This window comes from Poromitra crassiceps (assembly GCF_964638095.1).
Source record: "Poromitra crassiceps genome assembly, chromosome: 1".
Taxonomy (NCBI): Eukaryota; Metazoa; Chordata; class Actinopteri; order Beryciformes; family Melamphaidae; genus Poromitra; species Poromitra crassiceps.
In genome coordinates, this window is record NC_139623.1 from 80,130,212 (window position 1) to 80,153,959 (window position 23,748).

General features: G+C 42.0%; 1 protein-coding gene across 1 annotated transcript in view; it reads right to left on the bottom strand.

Annotated features, from left to right (window-relative positions):
* Window positions 1-23,748, bottom strand: part of ncam1a (neural cell adhesion molecule 1a) — a gene marked incomplete at both ends in the record, with an annotated part of 454,208 nt that overhangs the window by 104,051 nt on the left and 326,409 nt on the right. Inside the window, 2 exons of the mRNA XM_083641582.1 lie at window positions 13,730-13,872; window positions 16,195-16,355. Of these exons, the coding sequence (XP_083497708.1) occupies window positions 13,730-13,872; window positions 16,195-16,355 (304 nt within the window). The remainder of the gene's footprint in view (window positions 1-13,729; window positions 13,873-16,194; window positions 16,356-23,748) is intronic.

A 23,748-nucleotide genomic window follows, 5' to 3' on the forward strand; every position in this document is an offset into this window, starting at 1 on the left:
GACCAGCACTCTGCTTCAATCAATGAATGCTTATAAATAAACCATACACATGAGAATTACCGTTAACGTTACAGCATTTAATAACATAAATATGGTGATATCTGGTGGTCTGAAATTACTCTCTCTAGCTACAGTAGGGTAACTGGCTCCTATTGTGTCTTATTATTGTAACGTTTGAATCAGCGTTTCATAACTATAATAGCCTAATGTTACTGTAGCCTGGATGACGTTAGCTAATGCTACCCAGCCTTCCATTGGCATATGCTGCCTCACAAATCAATCATTGCAGCCGGACTGGTCATTTGGTTCAGCATCAAAATGGGCTGAGAGATTGAGTAGGCTAAATAAACAATACACATGAGAATTACAGTTAACGTTACAGCATTTAATAACGTTAATTTTCGTGTACCCGATGCCAGGATATTTTGTCACTTTGTTTTCATCAAGTTCTCTGGACTTACAGTATATACACAAGCTCACAGCGTACTAACAGGTTAACGTTATAATCTCAGGAGAGATTGAGTAGGCTAAATAAACCATACACATGAGACCATGCCCAAATGGTCTACTGCCCAGAAGCGTCAATTATTTTAATTATGTTAAACCAGCGTTTATCTTCCATAATGCATTAAATCATAATCACAATGCTATGCAGACATTAGCTGATCACCACAGAGCTGCACAGACAAGTTTATCAGATAATTTCACCGTAAAATGTGTCCAGGTGATCAGCTCTGAAGCCCCGGCTTGTATGGTCCGCTAAAATCCGATTTCGATATAGGTGTTATTTTGATCAACAGACCTAGCATCACATTATTCAGTTTAAGGATCCTTATGTGGAAACATTTTGAGAACCACTGTTTTGAAGTACTATTACTATAGCTGTTTTCATTCTCACATGACAATACAACAGAATAGAGTATAAAACAAAAACATTTTTATTCGGTTCCACCATGATTCCCACATTAACATTAACTGTTTTCACTTGAATTTCCTCAACGTAGTTGCATAGCCATATAGCTAGCCATATAGCTAGTAGCTAGCTCGGGAGCTATGCTTTAGAGAGGCCAAATGCTAACGGCTAGGTAGTGCTAAGCCGCTGCAGCTGTTACACGTCATTGACAAAGACGCACTCTCTGATTGGCCGATCACGGCAGGACTGATGTTGGCAGTCACGCCATCACTCATTGGCTGCGGGTCTGCGTGGGTCTTTCAATCGCCCTAGCAATCGATTTGAATGGCCCGTTCGCTAGACCCTAGTGACTGGGAACTGAGAGAGCAGGTCACGTGGGGGCTGGGTTTACCTAGGCTAAGGGTTCCCTAGATACATGCTAGGGTTCCCTATATACATGCTAGGGTTCCCTAGATACACGATGGAGGGTTCCCTAGATACACGCAAGGAAAAACGATCCCAAAACCTACGAGAAGAAACCTTGTGACGTCAGATGGAAATAGAGATCCCCCCCCCCCCACCGAGGTCAGGCTGGGATCGCATCTAGCACTCGCCTAGATGCAATAGATGCCGGGATAAACATTTACAGAGTTATTGGTTTTTTATGACGTTATCAGACTTTTTATGACGTTATAATGGGCATTATTATTATTACATTATGGTCAATTACTATATTTTGGGCCTTTACAATGCTCTTGAAGCATCTGCAGGGAAAGGACTATACTGACAAGTAAGTCATTGATGGTATCTAGGGACTTTGTTTTGCTAATCAGTGCCTTTGTCATCATGGCATTTCCATATGGCACACTGTTATCTTCTGTTAATGACACGTGCATTTACATAAGTCACATGTTATGCGATGTGAACTGATCCTCGCCATCCACGTGAAATCCTCCGGTCCGAGAAGTGAACTTTCCTGACAGGCAAATTTGCATATGGTGATCCATTCTACTTTGTACAAGACAGTGACATTCAAAAGAGGCCGCATGCAGTAAAATGACGCATTCTGTCATCGTACGTCGTTCTGAATATACTTGTGCGCTTGCAGTCTGGCCGATGTGATGCACAACTCTGATAAACCCTGAGAAACCACGAACGGAAGACTGAGCGAGGCGAACGCCGGGGAAACAGACCAATGATGAATGAGTGGGTAATAAAGGAGCCAATGAAAATTAGTGACAGCTATTACCCAACGATCAGCAGGATTTTCTGATTGCAGTGGCATTAATTCAAAATTCAACAGACAGTGATAGATAGGAGGGAGAAGCGTGACGACAGACTGGGAACGGGGGAAAGTGGCTCGCCGATGTCTGTGAGCGCCGATCCCGTCGTTAAGGGTGGATGAGATTCAATAAGTCACAATGCTGTGAATGGGCTGCCTGATGATTGCCTCTGTTGATTGCCAGTAACAAATGCTACTGTTAATTGGAAAAGACTTTGGTCCAGAGTCTATTCTCATCTGAAAATCTCATCTAAAAATTCCCATCTGACAAGCCTTGGAAGTTGAATGGGGGGAAGCCATGATCCTAATACAGAGAAAGTGTTTATAGTTTAATTGTGTTAATTACGAATCAGACGATGGCAAATTTCCAGCGCGATGCACTTAATAAATAACAAACAAACCAGTGTATAGCCTGGCAACTTCCTGTAGAATCTATGGACGCTTGTGGTTTGACACAATAAGATCAGAAGCAAGCATGATCTATGTTCATTATGAGGCAACTACAGTAGGTAGGTTGGTTGCAGTAAGCTACTGTCGTTCTTTGTAATCCTGTGAAATGTTTGTCAAAATGTAGCTTTACCGTTTGAAAAGTCTGCGATAGGGGCACAATCGAAATCAAATCAAAAACGGCATGAAATTTAGGCTAACAAGTGTTTCGCCACCAGGTGAAACACTTGTTGATGCTTTTTAAAGAATGCTAATTTTGGCACAACACTGGTTCCTGCATTGCACCTTCAGAAAGTTTTTTTATGCCCGCTCAGTTTTAAATCTGTGTTTTTCCCCATGCCTGCTAAATTGTTTGAATTTAATTCGTTTGACTAATTTCACAGTGTCTGGATACAAAAGCCAAGTCTGACTAATGCGCCTCAGCCCTCACTTCACACTACAGTTAGACAATTACAGTATTTTACAGGGGGAAATTGTCCAGGGGAAGCTGTTAACCTGAACTAATTATCGTGAGCCATTTTGATCAGATTCCACACACAAGTATGCTCGAATACTGAAAATGCTCAAATTTCTCAGCAGGTTCGGAAATGTCTCGAGCAGCATTGGCCTTTCCAAACCCGTTTTGTTGGAAAAACCTTAGTTCACCCCTCACTGTTGCAGTGGAGCTGTCCACGTGACCCACAGGAAGACTGCGCTTGTATTGGACAGCTGCAGGTGCTGTTTGGAAGTACATTTACACAACATCCCTGGCTGTACATAAGAATGAGACTCCTTTGCACTCATTCCTGCTACACGACACTATATTGTATTGATTACAGAGGCAACCCTTTTTACAATGTACAGGGTTCCTACACATGTTCAATTAAAACAGTCCATATTTTCCAGACATTGATTTGTGTTTTGGGATTTTGTTGGTGTTCAATGTTCCTCACAGCAACAAATATAACAATACTGTATGTGAGATGCTTTTCATTTTAAAATTCCATATTTTTCCAGGCTGACCTTATGTTCTTGACTGGATTTGATTTTGGTGGGTATTTGATAATGTAATGCATGCTGAAAGCGGCAGGGAAAGAAGAGCATCCCTGTATCTGAACATTATTCTTCACATCAACACAAACTGTGGACTCAAAGTGGATCTACAACAACATAACATTCAAATTCCCAAACTATTCAAGACCTGGAAATGATCTAATTAATTTTTTATACTTTTCCAAACTTTACAGACCTGCGTAGGAGCCCAAAAGAAATCACGATAAGAATGATTAATTGCCAATCAAATGCCAAATCCAAATGCCAAATGTGTCTATTTGGGCATGTTTGCAAGGCGTTTTTAATGTAATTGTGTCAGTTGCCACTTGAAATAAGTACTGGAGCAGAACTGAGTGCTAGATTCAAGAAGGTGCCAACACAAATTAGGCCCAAGAAATCATTTCACTCAACAGCTGACTACACTTTCTGCTCCAGTTCTCCTTTAAAAAGGTGCTACTTCTATCATTCTGACATCAATAAATCATGCACACATTTATTTTGACACATTACTCTAAACAAGGCCACGGCATTCTATATTGTGACTGCTGGATTGTTTTACGGCACAAACCCTGAAGAGGGTGCTGTTCTCGCAAAGCAAACAGAGGGAAAGCCTGCAGCGTTTATTGCAATGGCAGATGGTGAAAGGAGTGGAAGGCCTGAAAAATCACTTCTAACATGTTTATCCTCCTCAGTAAAACCAAGGAGAAAACCCCCAAGAGGCAACACCCTCTTTATGATGGCAAACAACAAGGTTTATGGGGGATTTGGCCTTAAAGGAACAGTTCACCCTGAAATTAACATTCAGTCATTATCTACTCACCCACTTGCCAATGGAGAGTTGGGGTGGAGTGTTTTAGTCCACTAAGCAGTCCTGGAGCTTCCTTCACAGGAAAAGAGCATTGCAGCATTCTCCAAAACAAGTGAAGTAGTAGTTTTCAAACATAAAAAAAAAAAAATTTGGCTGATGATATCCGGAGCAACTTACTGTAGTTCCAAGCTGTGTCCACGTTAGCGCGCACCCTGTCTGAAGTGGGTGCATGAGCTTGAAGGCACGTACTGTACATGCGCCGCATGCACTCTTCGTCTGGATCTCAACTCCTCCGTTGAATCCAGGGAAGAAAAACGGAACTACTTCTAGCGGCGCATGAATGCACCTTCGAGGTTGTACACTCACTTCAGTGGATACAGTGAAGATCTTGTGGAGAAAACAGGGTGTAAATGACACCCTGTTTGGCACCCGCCCCCCCCCCCCAGTATTTTTATGTTCAAAACTAGTCACCATTTACTTCAGTTGTTTAGGAGAATGCTGCAAAGCTGTTTTCCTGTGAAGCTCCAGGACTGTTTTGTGAACTAAAAAACACACATTGGCTAGGGGTTGAGTAGATAATGACTGAATTTTCATTTTTGGGGGAACAGTTTCTTTAATAGTCCCCTGATGATGAAATGGGGCGGGGCGGACTATAAGACGTTTGTGTCACACTGTACATGACATCTCAGGTGTACGGCAACCATTTTAGGGCATCCTCCTCCCTCAGAGTATTGGCTATCATTCCTCAGTCTAAGCGTTGTCAGTTCATACTTCAGACGAGTGAGGACTGATGACTGAGGACTGATGACTAACGAGTGAGGACTGATGACTGCATTCTGTCACTGAGTACTGTACAGCCATTTATATTTTACTATAATTCCTAAATACATGTAGGCTAATGATTTATTTCATTGTTAGCAGAGCAATAGTCTAAAGGTGAAATGGTCACGTATAAATGGTCTTGGTCTTGGTCTCGCCCACCCTCGGTCTTGGTCTTGTCTCGGTCTCGCCCCCCCTCGGTCAGTGTTGTGCAAGCTCACACTTCACAAGAGCTAGCTCAAAGTTCAGCTCATGCAGATTAAAATGAACTAGTTCACGTTCATAGCTCATATTTTGAACTTTGAGCTATAGCTCACAGTCCCCAAAAAATGAGCAGCTCAGTTCATTTCAAGCTCACTTCTTGTTTACACAGAAAAAAGGCACAGCACTGAAAACGTAACACGCAATAGCTTTTAACACGCAATATCTTTTTAAACACATCTTTATTTAAAAAGATGAATGTAAAATTCAGGGGCTTTTAGCCCAAGATTCAACAAGAGCAGACATATTTGATCTTGCTCTGAAATAAAAAAATATACAATAAAAAATACAATACAGTAGCTTTTTCAACACATACTGTAGCCTATTCACACCCCCCCCAGTCCAGTTATTCACAGACAGCTGTTTCTATATCCTATAGATCTATAATTCTTGTATTGTATATTGATTTGGTAGGCTACTTATGGTAAGCTATATCTTGTATTGTATCTTGTAATTCCTATAGCCTATATTATATTATTATTCTATATTACAGCCTACATCCATCTACAGTGGAATCTGCTTGTATGATTATACTATAATGATCTATATAGATTCTATATAGCAGAGGGGACTCGAGTCACATTCACAAATCTAATGACTTATAGACTCGACTTGACAAAATCAACAAAGACTTGTAACTCGACTTGGACTTGAACACCAATGACTCTTGACTTCACTTGGACTCGAGCCTTTTGACTTGAAAAGACCTGATACCTTCCGTGAAAATACAAGAATAAAAAAGATAGTCTCTTTATTTTGCGCATATAACTCTGTGGAATTAAGATCAAAGTGACACTTTAAATTCATACAGCATAACACGCAGTTGTTACATCGCAGGATTTAAACGAGTAACGTTAAAAAATAGCCACATTGACAGAGTGGCAGAATGCACACTCAACATGCAATTATTATGAGAACATTATTATGAAAACAATACATCACCATGGAGTTGTGTGCGCAACCCTCTCCATTCCTCCCACCTAGCTGGCACCCAGAGCGTCTCAGTCATCTCCTCATAATCCTGCTTTCTGTTGTTTTTACCTCCACTAAATTGCGCTTATGGTGCCCAGCTTCACTTTATGCCGTTGAGTGACTTTTTACATGCCGGCAAAGCGCTTCTCTATACTCTTTGGGATTTTCTCTGCCCCAACACTCCTGACTCCCATCTCGACTGGAGACATTTGCGCTTCCTTTCCCTGTCATTACGTTGCCACTACTATGCGCTTGGCCCGTGTACATTTGCACAGTTGCAATTCTAATTAATTAAGCTTCAGATAGTCAGCGAGGCACCGTAGCCATTCCTGGGCAGACCGCGCGATGGGGGAGGGAAGAGAGCAGTAGAGGGAAGCAGCCTAGCGAAATGAAAACCGGTTTTATTCCTATGTAAATTACCACACGCATCTACACAATGGAAAATTATCGAGGTAAGAGAGCGAGACAAAGAACGATAATAGGGCCGTTCACCCCCCAGGTGTGAGCGACGCTCACTGTACGCTCATGGATTTGCAAAAACGTGCACTCAGCTCACCGCTCATGAAAATAATGAGCTTGCTCTTAGAGCGCGTTCATGCACAACACTACCCTCGGTCTTGGTCTTGTCTCGGGTTAGGTGGTCTCGACTCCAACACTAATACCCAGGCATCACAATTAATTTGACAATAATAACATGGCTTAAATGTAGTGCAACTGAATCCCTCCACATCCCCTATGACTCCAATACGAAAGGTGTAGTAGAACAGAGAAGAATAATAAACATGGTTTATGTTGCATACATCAAATGTTGGGATGATTTCAACTCAGTTTGATATAAGACATGATCGCTTTTTGCCGTTTCTGACACAAACAGAGGCGCCACTTTATGAACTGTTTGTCCTGAATCCAGAGACCTGCTGGAAGCTTCAAGGTAATTATCAACTGTTAATACTGTTTACTGTGTTCACAGCAGAAAATATACCCCTCTGAAGTGACTAATCCATCTTCTGTTCACATGACGCATTATACCCTTTTAATGAGCTGGTAAGAGCATAACAATAGAGTTAGGATGAGATTCTCTCTTCAAGCTGGTGTATTAGGCACTGTATTTGAGAACATGCACAAGGAGGGTATTCATAGTCTACATGCACCTTATTACCATGTTAAGACCCAACGCTTTCATCTAGTGTTATCTTCAATCTGACAAAGATGCATGACCCATACGCGGCTTCACATGCACAGCCTCTTTACTCCTGTGTGATGTGGTGTTCATGCTGAGCGGCAGCCCCCAAGGAAGAGTGCCCACTCATTTGAAACCTGGGTTATCACCAAATGTATCTGCAGGAGTAAGTGAGGCCAAAACAATTTGATTTAGAGATAGAGAGAGGCTCAAGGCGTCTAGCTTTATTACAGTAACACCCAGACGGAGCATTTGTCAGCCTGCTGTAAAAAAAAAAAAAAAAAAACACCGTCAATGAAAGGAAACGGACCATGTCCTTGAATATTATATTATATATTTAGATTTTTTTTTCTACATTTATGATAATGTAAGTACACAACTAAACATGTATATAAATTACATAACACACACACAACATAGGTCTACTTGGTTTTTAGATATTTTAATCTTAGAAAAATAATGGACACCCGCACACTGTCTTCACTTGCTCAAAATTGGAACATTTAATACACAATGTTTCGGTACAAGACCTTTTTCAAGTATATACTTGAAAAAGGTATGCACCGAAACGTTTGTGTACAAGACCTTTTTCAAGTATATACTTGAAAAAGGTCTGTACCGAAATGTGTATTACATTTTCCAATTTTGAGCAAGTGTAGACAGTGTGCGGGTGTCCATTATTTTTCTAAGTGATTCTACTCCACCTACGCACCTGCCACAAGACTTCTCAGGTGTGCAAGAGACTTTGGTAGATATTTTAATCTTACAATAATATAATGCTAATGCTAAATGTTACATATTGTACTGTAGCTTTAACGAAGTTGTGATGTTTTCCGACATGATGTTTTCAAATGAACCGACGTGAGGCGTATCACCTGCATACACCATTTCGATAATGTGTCGTTTTGGGAGTGGTTTGAAAATGGACCTATTCTGTCGTTTCAGTATGGGGACGTGTTGGAAGAGGAACACCTGCTGATGGACTGGGGTGGTAACACCTTTTTTCCCCAAATGAATGGGCAAAGTGAGGCAGGTTTAGTGAAATAAATCACACTAACTGCACTCGACTCATTTGCACTTTTTCAGTGTAAAACTTAGGCTACTCCTTTTCCCAATGACTCCACAAAAACATTAATTTACAAGTGCTAATGATTCACAACAAGTAGACAAGTTATTTATGTCTAATATGCCCGACAACAGTGGAATCTTCTCGCATGGTAATGCCTGGAAATTGATATCATAGCGGTGTGGGGTGCACAATATTCCTGCTAGCATTCACTACGCAGATGTACAGAATCATTTTTGCAATTACAACAGTATCGGAGAAGGCTGTCAACAGTTTATAAAGATGGTATAATTGAAACCTTACATGCAAACATCAGATTCAGGCAGGGCTGTAGTGGTGGCTAAACGCACGTAAACGGCGTTTACGTACCTTTTTCAATGCTCTGCAGCGTTTAGGCACCTTTTAAGATCGTTTACTCACATGTTTAAATCGTTTATGCACACTTATTATTGCACGAGTTTTAACACGTTCGCGTAAACTCCGTTGATGCGGAGACCACGCCAAGCACGTCACACACCAAAAGAAAATAAAAAAGATTACACATGGGCATGGCACTGACCAGGATCTCCGCGAACCGTAGCCTATTTTTGTGGAGCGCTCCGCGGGAAAGGTACACGGCCCCGGTCACGTTGGTGCCTTTATCGAGCTGTGCTTGCCTGCCCAGACAGCGCTCCCTTCAAACAACTTAACGGTGCCATTGTGCCAGCGATGCGGCAATGCGCATTTGGAGAGCAGCTCATGGTGAGCTGAACATAGGTAAGGTTGGTTAAAAATGTGTGTCCGGAGTGGGGAAAATCATATAGGCTCACCGTTTTACAACTGAAGAGTGAATCACTGGTGTAAGAAACATGATTGATTTCCCTCTGATCAAGTAAAGTTTGTAACATTAGGTGCGTGCGAGTCGACTTGAATAGTCCAGGTGCTACTGTATAAAGCCAATATAATACGACCATGTTGAAAACTATCTAGAAACATACTGGTGTTTGTTGTGCCGAGATCTGTATAAATAAATATTGGCTGACTAAAATTTAGTGGCCAGAGTGGCAGAACCACTTTTATTTCCATGTACAGTATGTTGTCTACCTATCCTTGCCCAATGTGTTTGTCGACAGTTTGAATTATATATTGGTATTCAAGAATCACAGATTCAATCTGTCTACATACTTTTAGCTATAAAGCTGAAGCTGACAATCACAGGTACAGTGTGTGTGAGAGAGAGAACTATATTACTCGTCAAACTGTATATACTGGGTTCATACAAGGTCCTTTAAAGTAGGCTACCTACTGTATAATTTAACTTTTCATACCTGGAGAAATTCAACAAATGTTCAATAAATACATTTTATATTGATTGTTTAGGCCTAATTATTTGTAAAGTCACAACACATTAGAGATGTGTGTAGTTCATTTTGCTCTCAAATGCACCAGGTTGATGAATTTTACTCTAAAATTAAAAAAAAAATCTTCCGGGGGAGAATCCCCCCGGACCCCCCTTGAGGGGCAAGGCCCATCCCATAGCCAGCTACTTTTTCTATCTGGCTGGCTACTCAGAAATGTGGGGGAACCCCCTGATATACCTTATAGAGCTATATGATTCAGATTAAGTTGTTCTATATACTCTCATATTTTGTCTTGTATATCGGTCACGGAAGCTTATTTATCCGCCGTTATAACACTGCCGGTGCCGCGTGAGAAAGCTGCCTCGAGTCAAAAGTATAGTTTACCCACCTTTTTTTTTACCACTACAGCACTGGATTCAGGGGCTAAGATCAAATGTGATCAATAGTGCAGAAAGAGAGTCCGGACTGTTGCCCCAGCTGATGTGGCCATTGATTGTCTATGAGATGGCAAGGGCCAGGCAATAGTATGTGATTTTGGCAGTTGATGAGTCCAGACACATAAGAACTAGTGTGAGTAGTGAGACAGTAAACCACATAGAAATCCCATCAAACATTTTAAAGGGTGCCATGGTGTCTCACTGGCAGAATAGAAAAAGAAACAGGTAAAAAAGAATACGAAAAAAAGTAAACCGTTTTGGTGAATGTACATTTTCTTTTTGCAAGCAGGACTACAAAACAAAACACTTGGTTTTAAACTAGGAGTGTTTTTTAGACAGCTGGTCAAGAGCGAGAACAAGGAGGTCAATGAGGCAAGCGCAGGAGATAAGAGATGTGTTGGTAGATGAGAGGAGTTGAGTGGATTTTCAGAAGTTGGACTGTTTCAAGTAGGTCTGTTACTGCTGAGCGATATTAGCTCCATTTTATTCTGCTGTAGGCAGCACCAATGAGATAGCTTGCCCATCACAGTTCCACAAGCTCTCCATTCAAATTATATTATCTACACTTTATACATCACAGTTCCACAAGCTCTCCATTCAAATTATATTATCTGCACTTTATAATGATTTTTTTTAAATAACTTTTTTTTTACTACTCTCCTGTTTTCTCCCCAAACATACTACAGTAGGCCAATTCCCCCTGCTGTCCTGGTCACTGCTTCACACCCTCTGCCTTAACCCTAACCCCCTTTCATTTAGGCATCCTTGTTAACAGACGAGGCCGTTCACACCACCCGCGCGCGTGTCACGCTGAAGCCACGCTCACGCCTTGCTCAATCGATCGTTCAGGATTAAGTCCTATTTTCCAAGCCTAACGCGTGAAGCTTGAAGCTGCAAGGAATGAAGTCAATGGGAGTTGTGGGCGGGTTCAAGGCGTGCCGAGTAGGCACTGAGAGAAAAAGAGAAGGCTTCTTGTGTGGTGAGGCGTCAGTTCAGCTTGTGCCTGCCTCAAGCTTCAGCTCCGCTACGTTCGGCGTCCACAGGACGCAACGCTTGAGCAACGCTCAACCTACGCTGTACCCACAAGTTTCATTTCGGCGTCCTTGTTAACAGGCGGAGCCGTTCACACCACCCGCGCGCGTGCCACGCTGACGCCGTGCCGAAGCCACGCTCACGCCACGCCGAAGCGATCACTCAGGCCTGACACCGAATTTCCAAGCGTGACGCTGAAGCCGTGAAGCCGTGAGGCATGAAGTCAATGGGGGTTGTGGGCGGGTTCAAGGCACGAGAGTAGGTGCTGAGAGGAAAAGAGAAGGCGTCTTGTGTGAACAACAAGGCATACGTTCAGCTTGTGCCTGCTTCAAGCTTCAGTTCTGCTTACGTTCGGCGGCCTGTGTGAATGTAGGCTTAAGCCCAATTAATGCTTTGTCTGCCGACACTTTTGAAACGGTCGCCGACAGAAATGAGTACTTGAGTCGACACTTTCAAGTGTCGGCGAGCAGTGTCTGCTACCTGGTGAAATGTCTAGTGTCGCTGACTACGTCACATAATGTCGCGCAAGTGTGATTGGCTATATAGACGGGCACGCGCTTGACTTCCTTGTTTTAGTTTTCGCTGAAATGAAATGAATGAACGTGTCTCCGCTATTTTTTATCAGCATGTCCTTGATGTATGACTTCGTGAAAATCACAAAGAACACCGTGACCAACTTCCCAGAGAGAGAGGAGGTGATTGTGTGGTTGTGTGTCGTTATATGCGGCTGCAGTTACATCTTGCCTCCGATGTGGGTTCACTGACAGCATTCCCTCTCTTGGCTGTCTGCACTAGTTCTCTGCCTCCCTCTGTCTATAGTGTCACGTGACTGTTGAGCCGAGGAGAGAAGCATAAATGCAGCAACATTAGCGACACTTTATTTTTCGTCTGCGACCATGTGCTGAGCGACACTTTCTAATAAGTATAAATTAAGCTTTAGAGTAGCACATGCCCCCGCCGATACATGTGCAGTCACCAGCTGGCCGGGTGAGGAGTTTCACCGGCAGGAGATAATGCGTGGGAGAATCACGCTATTCCCCCCAGTTCCCCTCCCCCCCGAACAGGTCCCCCCCCGACTGACCAAAAGAGGCACTAGTACAGCGACAAGGACACATACCCTTAATCCAGCTTCCCACCCGCAGACATAGTGAATGTCCATTAGTGAATGCATGGATGCCTGACCAAGCAGGAGGTAACACGGGGGTTTGAACCAGCAACCCTCGTGTTGGTAGGGAGGGAATCCACTGCTGCACTACCCAGACACCCACGTAATGAAATGTTTTGTTGTTTACATTCTCGCCAGCCACGTCTAGAAAGATTTGTATCTCAGAAATAAACAATTCCACACTATACTATATTTATTACACATTATCATGGTTGTATGGAATCATGAAGCCCATAGCATGTATTGAATTGTATTATGAGATAAGCATGTGACTTTATCTATGGAGACAGGTTCACATGAACTTAAAACTGCTCATTACTGTTAGAGCATTGCATTTTGACCAGGTAGTTGGCTTTTTCCAGCTCTCATTTGGATTTTCAGACTGTAGAGCAGTGATCCTCACTATTTCTTCGATGAGAGCCGCACTGGCAGGTCAAAGTCAATAGGAGAGCCACTTTTACCGCAAAACACCAAAAGCCACCCCAACCAAGCACATCTGCCTACCATTTTTTTGTGTTTTATTGTTTTCCACACACACACACACACACACACACACACACACACACACACACACACACACACACACACACACACACACACACACACACATATACCAGTTTCCCCTAGAAAATCTTTCAGGCCTGGAGGGATTTCGAAACGTAGCCCGACCACAACGGTGGGGGCCATCGCTGGCAACGCTAAAGTTTTAGCTAACCTGTTCACATCTATGTTCGCAATGGCATCCCAAGTATCATCATACTATTATGGGATGCGATGTGAACAGTTGTATTATGGGATGTGCGTTTCCCAGGCAATGACAGACGTTGGCAGGAAACTTTTTTTTTTTTTTGCAATTTCTTAGAGCCGCCAACTGAAGCTTCGAGAGCCGCAAGCGTCTCGCGAGCCGCGCAATGAGGAACTAGGCTGTAGAGTGAAGATGGACAGGACAAAGTAGAGACATCCCGGCTTTCCTATCCCTCCCCCTGGCATCAGTACCTGCTCTCCTTCGGTGAAAAGCCTCTCTCCAAAACTCCAGGCGATGGTGGGCGTCGGGTCGCCTGAGGCCTCACAGGTCAGCGTGACTTGTTCCTCCAGCTCTGCAGCAGTCTTGTTGTTCAGGTAGGTGATCTTAGGTTGCACTAGAAACCAAAAATAATATGTATTATTCAAAGTAAGCTTTTTTTTTTAGAAACCTTTTGAAATAGGTTTTGTCTTTGCCTCCAGCCTCCTGTTAGCATCTGTTATGCAAGTGCAAGTTAGCCTGCAGAGGGACTGAGGATGCCACGCTCTCTATGGGCAGTGGTTCCCAAAGTGGTGGTCGGGACCCCCAGGGGCGATCGCGGGACACTACTGGGTGGGTCACGAGATGATTTCCAGAATGTGTGAAACTGGCCTAAAGAATATGTGAACTACAAAATGTGTCAAATACAATTGAAAAACTGTTAAAAAGAGCGCATTTCAACCATAATTGGTTGTTTTGTTTTTACGAAATGCACACTAACTTTAGTATGCTTCAACCACGTCCGGGGATAGTGGGGGTCGTGAGCCTCTGGCACCGTTATTTTGGGGGTCGCGGGCTGAAAAGTTTGGGAACCCTTTTATTTGTTGACTTTACTGTGGCTTTTAACACGATGCAAGTTCATGTACTCCTGCAAAGGCTTCTGGACTTAGGGCTGAACGGGGGTCTTGTGACTGTGTCAAGGATCTTTTCTTCACAAAGAGCGGGTGTCAAAGAAGTGCTCTCTGATGAGACTGTATTAAACACAGGGCTCTGTTCTTCATCCATTCTTCTTCTCTGCGTAGTGTACACAAATGAAATGACACTAGGCCTACATAACAGCAATTTTAGGCTATTTAAACACGCTGATGACATGGCTTTCATGGGACTTTTTCACAAAAAATTATGTCTCTCATTACTATGCTCAGGTTTGCAAGTTTGAACAGTGGTGTGAGTCATTGTCAATCCCAAATGCAATCAATGTAGTCAATGAACTACACTAATCCAAATATGGGTTGTATGAGTGCTGATTTATGTGTTGTGATGTGATGTCCTGTTCATAATCCTATTTTGTAACCATGTTTGTCTTTATATTTACCTGGGTGAGACCAATGACAAATGCCCTGCCTTGAGCATGGTGCTAGTCTACGGCTCTCCCCAGATCGGCAGAGGGTGGAGCAGCGAACGGGGGCGGGCAGGAGGGGGAAATTTGGCCAAGTACAATTGGGGAGAACATGGGGGGGAAATCAGGAAAGAAAGTCCTGCCTTGGCTGCACAATAAAGTTTATTCTATTCTATTCTATTCTATTCTAGTGGTCTCTCATACAGGTATGTCTCTTACATATGTTACGGTAAATGTAGAAAAACGGGAAATGTATAGCAGCAGCTCTGTTACTTATTCTTACAGTTACGATATGAGACAATATGCTTATCTCACGATACGATTCGCTACACGATATGTGTTTCACATTACAAACAGGATGTGATGTAATAGATACAAGTTCAGTCACAACAAAGCCTGACTGTGGGTTTATTTGTGAGCCAAAAAGCTTTCAAGCAATGGCTTTAGCTTGCTAAAATGTGACCAATGAAAAAATGCTGGCATTAAAGTGCAAATAATAGAAATTGGATGGAGAGCTTGTGAAATAGTAATCACTTCAGCAGAATAAAATGGAGCTAATGTTGCGAACTTGCGATTCATTATGCCACATGATACGTACCATCGTATTTTTGTATTGCGATATATCGTCCCATCTCTAATTACTACAGATATCAATGTATACGTAAAGGGGTTGTATCACACAAATGAGGCTGATGCAAATTTCTCAAGAACTCCGACATGAAATCTTTCGCTGTCTTAACAGGTGGTTTAATTATACTGAACAAATATATAAACGCAACACATGCCAACATTCGCTGCATGCCAATTGCGCACTCCCTCAGAACTTGCAACATCTGCGGCATTGTGCTGTGTGATAAAACTGCACATTATAGACGGGGCTTTTATTGTGACCAGCCCAAGGCACACCTGTACAATAATCATGTTGTTTAATCAGCATCTGGATATGTTACACCTGTCAGGTGGATGGATTATCTTGGCAAAGAGAGGTGCTCACTAACATGGATTGAAACCAATTTGTGAACAAAATTTGAGAGAAATAAGCCTTTTGTGGGCCATATAAAAAGTCTGATCTGTTATTTCAACCCATGAAAAATGGGAGCAAAAAAAAAAGTGTTGCATTTCTATTTTTGTTCAGAGTCGTTTCCAATAGGACACGCTTTTCTTTTAAACTGCATGCTTTAACGCTGCATAACCCTGTGCTCAACCGCTGGAAAAACTGTAGAGACAGGTATAGCAAATGTCAAATAAGTGCAAAGGAAAAGGCCAAAGTCAGACAGTTCCAGACAGGCATATACAGTGTTCTTTTTCGCTCCTGTAAGGAACAATTTGTTCTTCTCTCACCGAACACGTTCAGGCTGACTTCCTCGGCTTTCTCTCCCGCCTTGTTCTTGGCGATGCACGTGTAATCTCCTTCGTCCACTTTCTTCACATCTTTTATGAGCAATTCCGAGCCGTCCTCGTTCAGGCCGTACTTCTCATCCGCTTCAAGGACAACGTTGTTCCTGCAGAAGGAGAGAAGGGGAGAGAGACACACGGGCTTCATTCACATCGACAGCATTTGCTTACACAACTTGAGGGCCCTACAAATAATTTTCTCGGTAACACTTTATATTAAGGTGCACATATTCACCATTAACTACCGGTAGTTGCTTATTATTTGCACGCATATTGGCTGTTTATTCGTCATTATAGTTTTCACGGTTTTCACTCAATAAACTCCTCAATACGGCTTATTGATAGTAAGTAAGGAAGTTATTGTACATTAATTATGATCTTAATTTGCTTTGGTGGTATTATCACCTTATAATGCCCATACTGAGCAAAGATCTCAATATGCTTTAGTGCTATTACCACTAGGGCTGCACGATATATCGTTTACACATCGTCATCGCGATGTGCGCATGCGCAATAGTCACATCGCAGGGCGTGCGATGTTAAAAGTAAATTAACTCGTCATTTTGCTTGATAAACTCTCACTTTAGGGGTAGCCTACTGAGTGAAATGCAGTCTCTCTCAAAGGTGAGAGATGCCCTACTACTGTACTCACTCATTTAGTGCTTAGCTTCAACACAACAAAATGGACAGAGAGCTAAATTGAATTATTTTTGCTTATGTTGCGTTGCTGACAGTAGCCCGTCGGATGTAAACGATGTGATTGCGTAGGCGGATGTGTCCACAGGTTGCAGTGCACTAGCAGGCTGGCTGCTGTAACTCAAACATGTCTGTGGAGTGGAGATATTTACTCTTGAAACACCAACAAGCAAGACAGCAACATAATGACAAGAAGGCTAAAGTGATTATTACTGAGAAGTTGTCCGTGTATCACCGCAGCTCTCTCTCCCCCTCAGGCTCTGATGATGCCAGGTCCTACACATCGGGAGCGTTTTTTTCGTGCGATTAATTCGCACGTCAATAATATTATCCGAACCTATATCAGTCAATGCAACCGTGCATACCAACGGCGAAGTTTCGCCGAGCGTTATTGCGGTGTTTATTTTTTTCGAACCACGGTCGATTTTTCAGTAGTTCGCTTCCGACGTGTACACATCTGTGGCTGTGATTGACAGGTGGGTCAAAACTCGCATCGCAATTTCGTGCCATATATTCGCTCTTGATGTGTAAGGACCTGGGTTGAGTTAATCATACATAGCGACTCATTTACACAAACATTTCAGTGAAAATAAAAAGACAAGAGACATATCTTGGCAATTAAATGTATATTTATTACTTTTCACGAATGAATTGTTTGTCACCAGTGCTGCTACATGTGAATCGTCGTCTCTGTCTGTACTGCGGTGCGCTCCAAAACCGGAACTCCAGAGATGCGGAGTGTACCACTTGGTAGTTTCTGGAGGGGGTTTCCGGGGGGTCAGACCAAGTGTGTAAAGTGGCAGGGGTGTTTCATTGTTGATTTATTGAAACGGTAGATTCTGGCACTCAATATTAGGGGTGGGCAATATATCAATTGTATATCAATATTGTGATATGAGACTATATGGTCTTAGATGTTGGATATGGTAAAATATGGTGATGATACGGCATACATGTTGTCTTTCCCTGGCTTTAAAAGCTGCAGTACACTAAGTGAAATGTAGGCTAGTGACATTTTTAAAGTAGAATGTCATAACTCACTCACTTTTTCATGTATGTAAGTCATGGAAATCTATTGGTCAAAATGTGTATGAACCCTGATAGATGGTGCTCTGAGGCCTACCAGTAGGCCACAGCCCAGTGGTTGAGAAACATTAAAATACATAATTTCCCCTCCAATATCAGATGGACTCCTCTACAAAATCACCCAAATCAATCTAGAAGTATTATTTTCTTTAAAATAGAGCTATTCTGGTAATCTGGTGAAAATCTCTATTTTTTCATATCGCAATATATATCGCAGGGGTGGGGAATATCGCAATGTCAGTTTTTTCCAATATCGTGCAGCCCTAATTACCACCTTATAAGGCCCATACTGAGCAAAGCATATTAAGATCGTAGTACAACAACTTCCTTACTTACTATCATAAGCAGTAATGAGGTTATTGCGGGTAAACTCTTAGTTAATTGGTCTAGTATTTGTAGAATATGCTCATGCAGAATAAGGCATTAATAAGTGCTTTATAATGACTAATAATAAACAGACACTCTACCCTTCTGAGAACATCACTGATGTACAAAGTGCATTCAAAGCTTTGTCTGGGCTCCCTGTTAGACCTTACGTCTGCATTCCATATCAAGGCCACGCACCCGCGCCGCTAGCTCGGCGGCTGCGCAGCTCAGCTGCTGTGTGGCCGATTGGCATGCACAGCACACAATTGCTCAACTTTGCATCACCGATGACATCATAATTGCTCGGGTGAACATCACTGATCACATAATAATGGAGTGCTCGAGTGACGTCACTCAGCACTTCGGCCTCGCCCGCAGCTCGGCTTCGCATCATCGAGTGCTCGAGTGACATCACTGAGATGTCATAGACATTGTGACATCATCAGTGACATCGTTGATGATGTCATAGACATTGTGACATCATCAGTGGGACAAAAATGTAAACAAACAAAGCCCACTTACTCCCTTTTATATGCTGATGATGATGATGATGATATGTATATATATTTTTTGTTTCTACAGATTATGAAATTGTAGATATTGTGCATTGTGCATGATGTGTCATACATTGAAATCTGAAAATAGCTGAAGAAGGTATTTGAATGTTCATACTCCTAAAGCAACATTCAGAGAAAATCGCTATGAAAGTTGGTGAACTTGGTTGGTTGGTTTGCTAACAAATATTTAGTTTCTACAGTATTTAAAAAAGATTTTTTTTTGCCATTTTGTACACTCCCTTTACCCCTACAAGGAAATGTCTCTGATAGAGGTTAGACTGGTGTTTGTAAGCAAATGTCTCTGATAGAGGTTAGACTGGTGTTTGTAAGCAAATGTCTCTGATAGAGGTTAGACTGGTGTTTGTAAGCAAACGTCTCTGATAGAGGTTAGACTGGTGTTTGTAAGCAAACGTCTCTGATAGAGGTTAGACTGGTGTTTGTAAGCAAACGTCTCTGAGGAGGTTAGACTGGTGTTTGTAAGCAAATGTCTCTGATAGAAGTTAGACTGGTGTTTGTAAGCAAATGTCTCTGATAGAGGTTAGAGTGGTGTTTGTAAGCAAACGTCTCTGATAGAGGTTAGACTGGTGTTTGTAAGCAAACGTCTCTGAGGAGGTTAGACTGGTGTTTGTAAGCAAATGTCTCTGATAGAGGTTAGACTGGTGTTTGTAAGCGAACGTCTCTGATAGAGGTTAGACTGGTGTTTGTAAGCAAACGTCTCTGAGGAGGTTAGACTGGTGTTTGTAAGCAAATGTCTCTGATAGAGGTTAGACTGGTGTTTGTAAGCAAACGTCTCTGATAGAGGTTAGACTGGTGTTTGTAAGCAAACGTCTCTGAGGAGGTTAGACTGGTGTTTGTAAGCAAATGTCTCTGATAGAGGTTAGACTGGTGTTTGTAAGCAAACGTCTCTGATAGAGGTTAGACTGGTGTTTGTAAGCAAACGTCTCTGAGGAGGTTAGACTGGTGTTTGTAAGCAAATGTCTCTGATAGAGGTTAGACTGGTGTTTGTAAGCAAACGTCTCTGATAGAGGTTAGACTGGTGTTTGTAAGCAAATGTCTCTGATAGAGGTTAGAGTGGTGTTTGTAAGCAAATGTCTCTGATAGAGGTTAGAGTGGTAGAGTTTGTAGGAGCCGCTGAATGATTTGTGTGCTGGTAGTAGCTGCCATCCTGAAGCATTTGCAGGCGGATAATGAATGACAGCGCTGTCAGCAGCCCTAGGAAACCAGAACAAATAGAGCTTTAGCCTTCTGTTCCATCTATCCTCCCAATATCCTGGTCTGTTTTCAGCTCTTCTCTGGCCACATCGGCTCACATGCAGATGGCTCCCTCTTGATATAAGACGTCAATTCCACTGGTACCAATTTATTTTTTAAATGTATTGATTATTGTTATTGATTATTATTATTGTCTTTTGTGTCTTATTGTGTTTTGTTCCTTAAATGTCAAATTATGCACTAGAAGCTCTGATAAGATCCTCTTTATATAGTTCCACTTGTATCTAAGTAAGTTTGTAGATAAGCTTTTATGTTTCGGGCTCCTTCTGATTGGAAGGAATAGCCTAATAGAAAACAAAGAAAAATTGACTTTCGGCACACAAAATCAAGTCCCCCAATTTTTTTCTGTGGATGTAAGATCCTTTAAAATGTGGAGTAAAGAGTTCAGCCATTCAGAATGGAATTGCTGCAAGATGCTAGCCTGATATTCAGACTTCATCGCCAACTCATAAACTCATTTCCTCTTCTGGTCTGAGATTGCAGTCACTTCAGACCATTTCTATGAGGGGGCGGGCTTTGGGCTTCCCCAGTGTTGGGAGTAACTCGTTACTAAGTAACTAGTTACTGTAACTTAACTACTTCTTGCAGTAACAAGTAATGTAACTAATTACTTTTAAAATGTAGTAACTCAGTTACAGTTACTACAATAGTAACTGGGCTAGTTACTAGTTACTTTAGGACATGAAAATAACGGACAACTTCCTGAATCCTTCACTTCAGGATTATCCGGTTTCTGATCCTCAGACCTAGTCCGGGGAGAGAGCTGCAGCTGCAGCCAGAGCCCCAGAGGCTCACGATTAAAAAACACGATTTCAGACGGAAGCCCGTCTTTATTGTCACACGAACACTACAACACTTGCATGCGGCCACAACACACACTCATGCTGACGGTGGCCGGTGAAATATGTCCTCTGCATTTGACCCATCCAGGCTTGTCCTTTCCTCCAGGCAGGCCAGGAGCAGTGGTCGCTTTTTCTTTCCAGCGCCCGGGGACCAACTTCAGATGTTGTCGTCACTGGTCGGATGACGATCTTCTGCATGTTTTTAGTGGGGGGTTATGTATGGAGGAACCCCCTGGGGGGTACGGGGAGAACATGCAAACTCCACACAGAAAGGCCCTTTCGACGAGATAGCCCACCTGGGCGGTGGGCACTGAAGATATGGGGGGGGTCACAACTTCAGCGCCCACAGCGTCCCAGGCGAGAATCGAACTCAAGACCTTCTAGCTGTGAGGCGACAGCACTACCGACTGCGCCACCGTACCCCCTATATAAGTAGGGGCTTATAAGGCTATAAGTGAATGTTCAATGCCACACTGTGGCACAGCACCACTAACATAATGTGTGCATTAATAACAATCGAAGTGGACTTTTAAAAGTAACGCAAACGTTACTTTCCCTAGTAACTAATTACTTTGAAGTAACTAGTAACTTTAAGGTAATGAAATTACTTTTTGAGAGAAGTAACTAGTAACTGTAACTAATTACCAATTTTCAGTAACTTGCCCAACACTGGTCTTCCCTAACCAATCACTAGAGACCAAGGTGTCCACGGCAAACCTAACCTCGCGTCACCAGGCTCTTCCCAACTCATCCCGAGGCAACCGGATGGCACGGCAGGGCAGCCGTAGCAGTCTTGCTCTGCCTGCTGGAGCTGAATCTCTCTGGGCTCCCTGGCTAACACACCAGTCTCATGGAATAACGGATTCGAACCCGCAATAAAAGATTAGATGACTTGGAAGTAGGACGTAGGACTGAAGTGGTAAGTTCTGAAAATATGTGTCTCATTCCAGCATTGGTTGTAAAGCGCTAATGTTAGCACTCGCTAATGCTAACGTTAGCCGAGCACAGCTGCCTTTCGTAGACAATATGAACAAGCGATACCGTTTAGCTGGAATAAGTAACGAAGGCACACATTTTCAGAACTTGTAACGTTAGTCCAACTTACTTGGTGACTTCTCCAAGTCCTCATTTTTGTTTGGTCCATATAGCCTTTACTAGGAGACATATTTCATACAACTCCTCTGGCCCACCTACTAGTAGTCACAAGCACAAGCAAACGTAGCTAGCAAATGCTAGCCATCTTCTCCACGTTAAGCAGCCAAAGTCGGCTGACTTTGTACATTTCATTTGAACAAACGTCTTATCGTACACTGCAGTAACTAATAAGACTTATCGTACACTGCAGTAACTAATAATGTATTATCGTACACTGCAGTAACTAATAAGACTTATCGTACACTGCAGTAACTAATAAGACTTATCGTACACTGCAGTAACTAATAAGACTTATCGTACACTGCAGTAACTAATAAGACTTATCGTACACTGCAGTAACTAATAATCTGATCGTACACTGCAGTAACTAATAAGACTTATCGTACACTGCAGTAACTAATAAGTCTTATCGTACACTGCAGTAACTAATAAGTCTTATCGTGTACACTGCAGTAACTAATAATCTGATCGTACACTGCAGTAACTAATAAGACTTATCGTACACTGCAGTAACTAATAAGACTTATCGTATACTGCAGTAACTAATAAGTCTTATCGTACACTGCAGTAACTAATAATCTGATCGTACACTGCAGTAACTAATAATGTCTTATCGTACACTGCAGTAACTAATAATGTCTTATCGTACACTGCAGTAACTAATAAGTCTTATCGTACACTGCAGTAACTAATAATGTCTTATCGTACACTGCAGTAACTAATAAGTCTTATCGTACACTGCAGTAACTAATAATGTCTTATCGTACACTGCAGTAACTAATAAGTCTTATCGTACACTGCAGTAACTAATAAGTCTTATCGTACACTGCAGTAACTAATAATGTCTTATCGTACACTGCAGTAACTAATAAGTCTTATCGTACACTGCAGTAACTAATAATGTCTTATCGTACACTGCAGTAACTAATAAGTCTTATCGTACACTGCAGTAACTAATAAGTCTTATCGTACACTGCAGTAACTAATAATGTCTTATCGTACATTGCAGTAACTAATAAGTCTTATCGTACACTGCAGTAACTAATAAGTCTTATCGTACACTGCAGTAACTAATAAGTCTTATCGTACACTGCAGTAACTAATAATGTCTTATTGTACACTGCAGTAACTAATAAGACTTATCGTACACTGCAGTAACTAATAAGTCTTATCGTACACTGCAGTAACTAATAAGTCTTATCGTACACTGCAGTAACTAATAAGACTTATCGTACACTGCAGTAACTAATAAGACTTATCGTACACTGCAGTAACTAATAAGTCTTATCGTACACTGCAGTAACTAATAAGTCTTATCGTACACTGCAGTAACTAATAAGACTTATCGTACACTGCAGTAATTAATAATGTCTTATCGTACACTGCAGTAACTAATAAGACTTATCGTACACTGCAGTAACTAATAAGTCTTATCGTACACTGCAGTAACTAATAAGTTCTATCATACACTGCAGTAACTAATAAGACTTATCGTACACTGCAGTAACTAATAAGACTTATCGTAC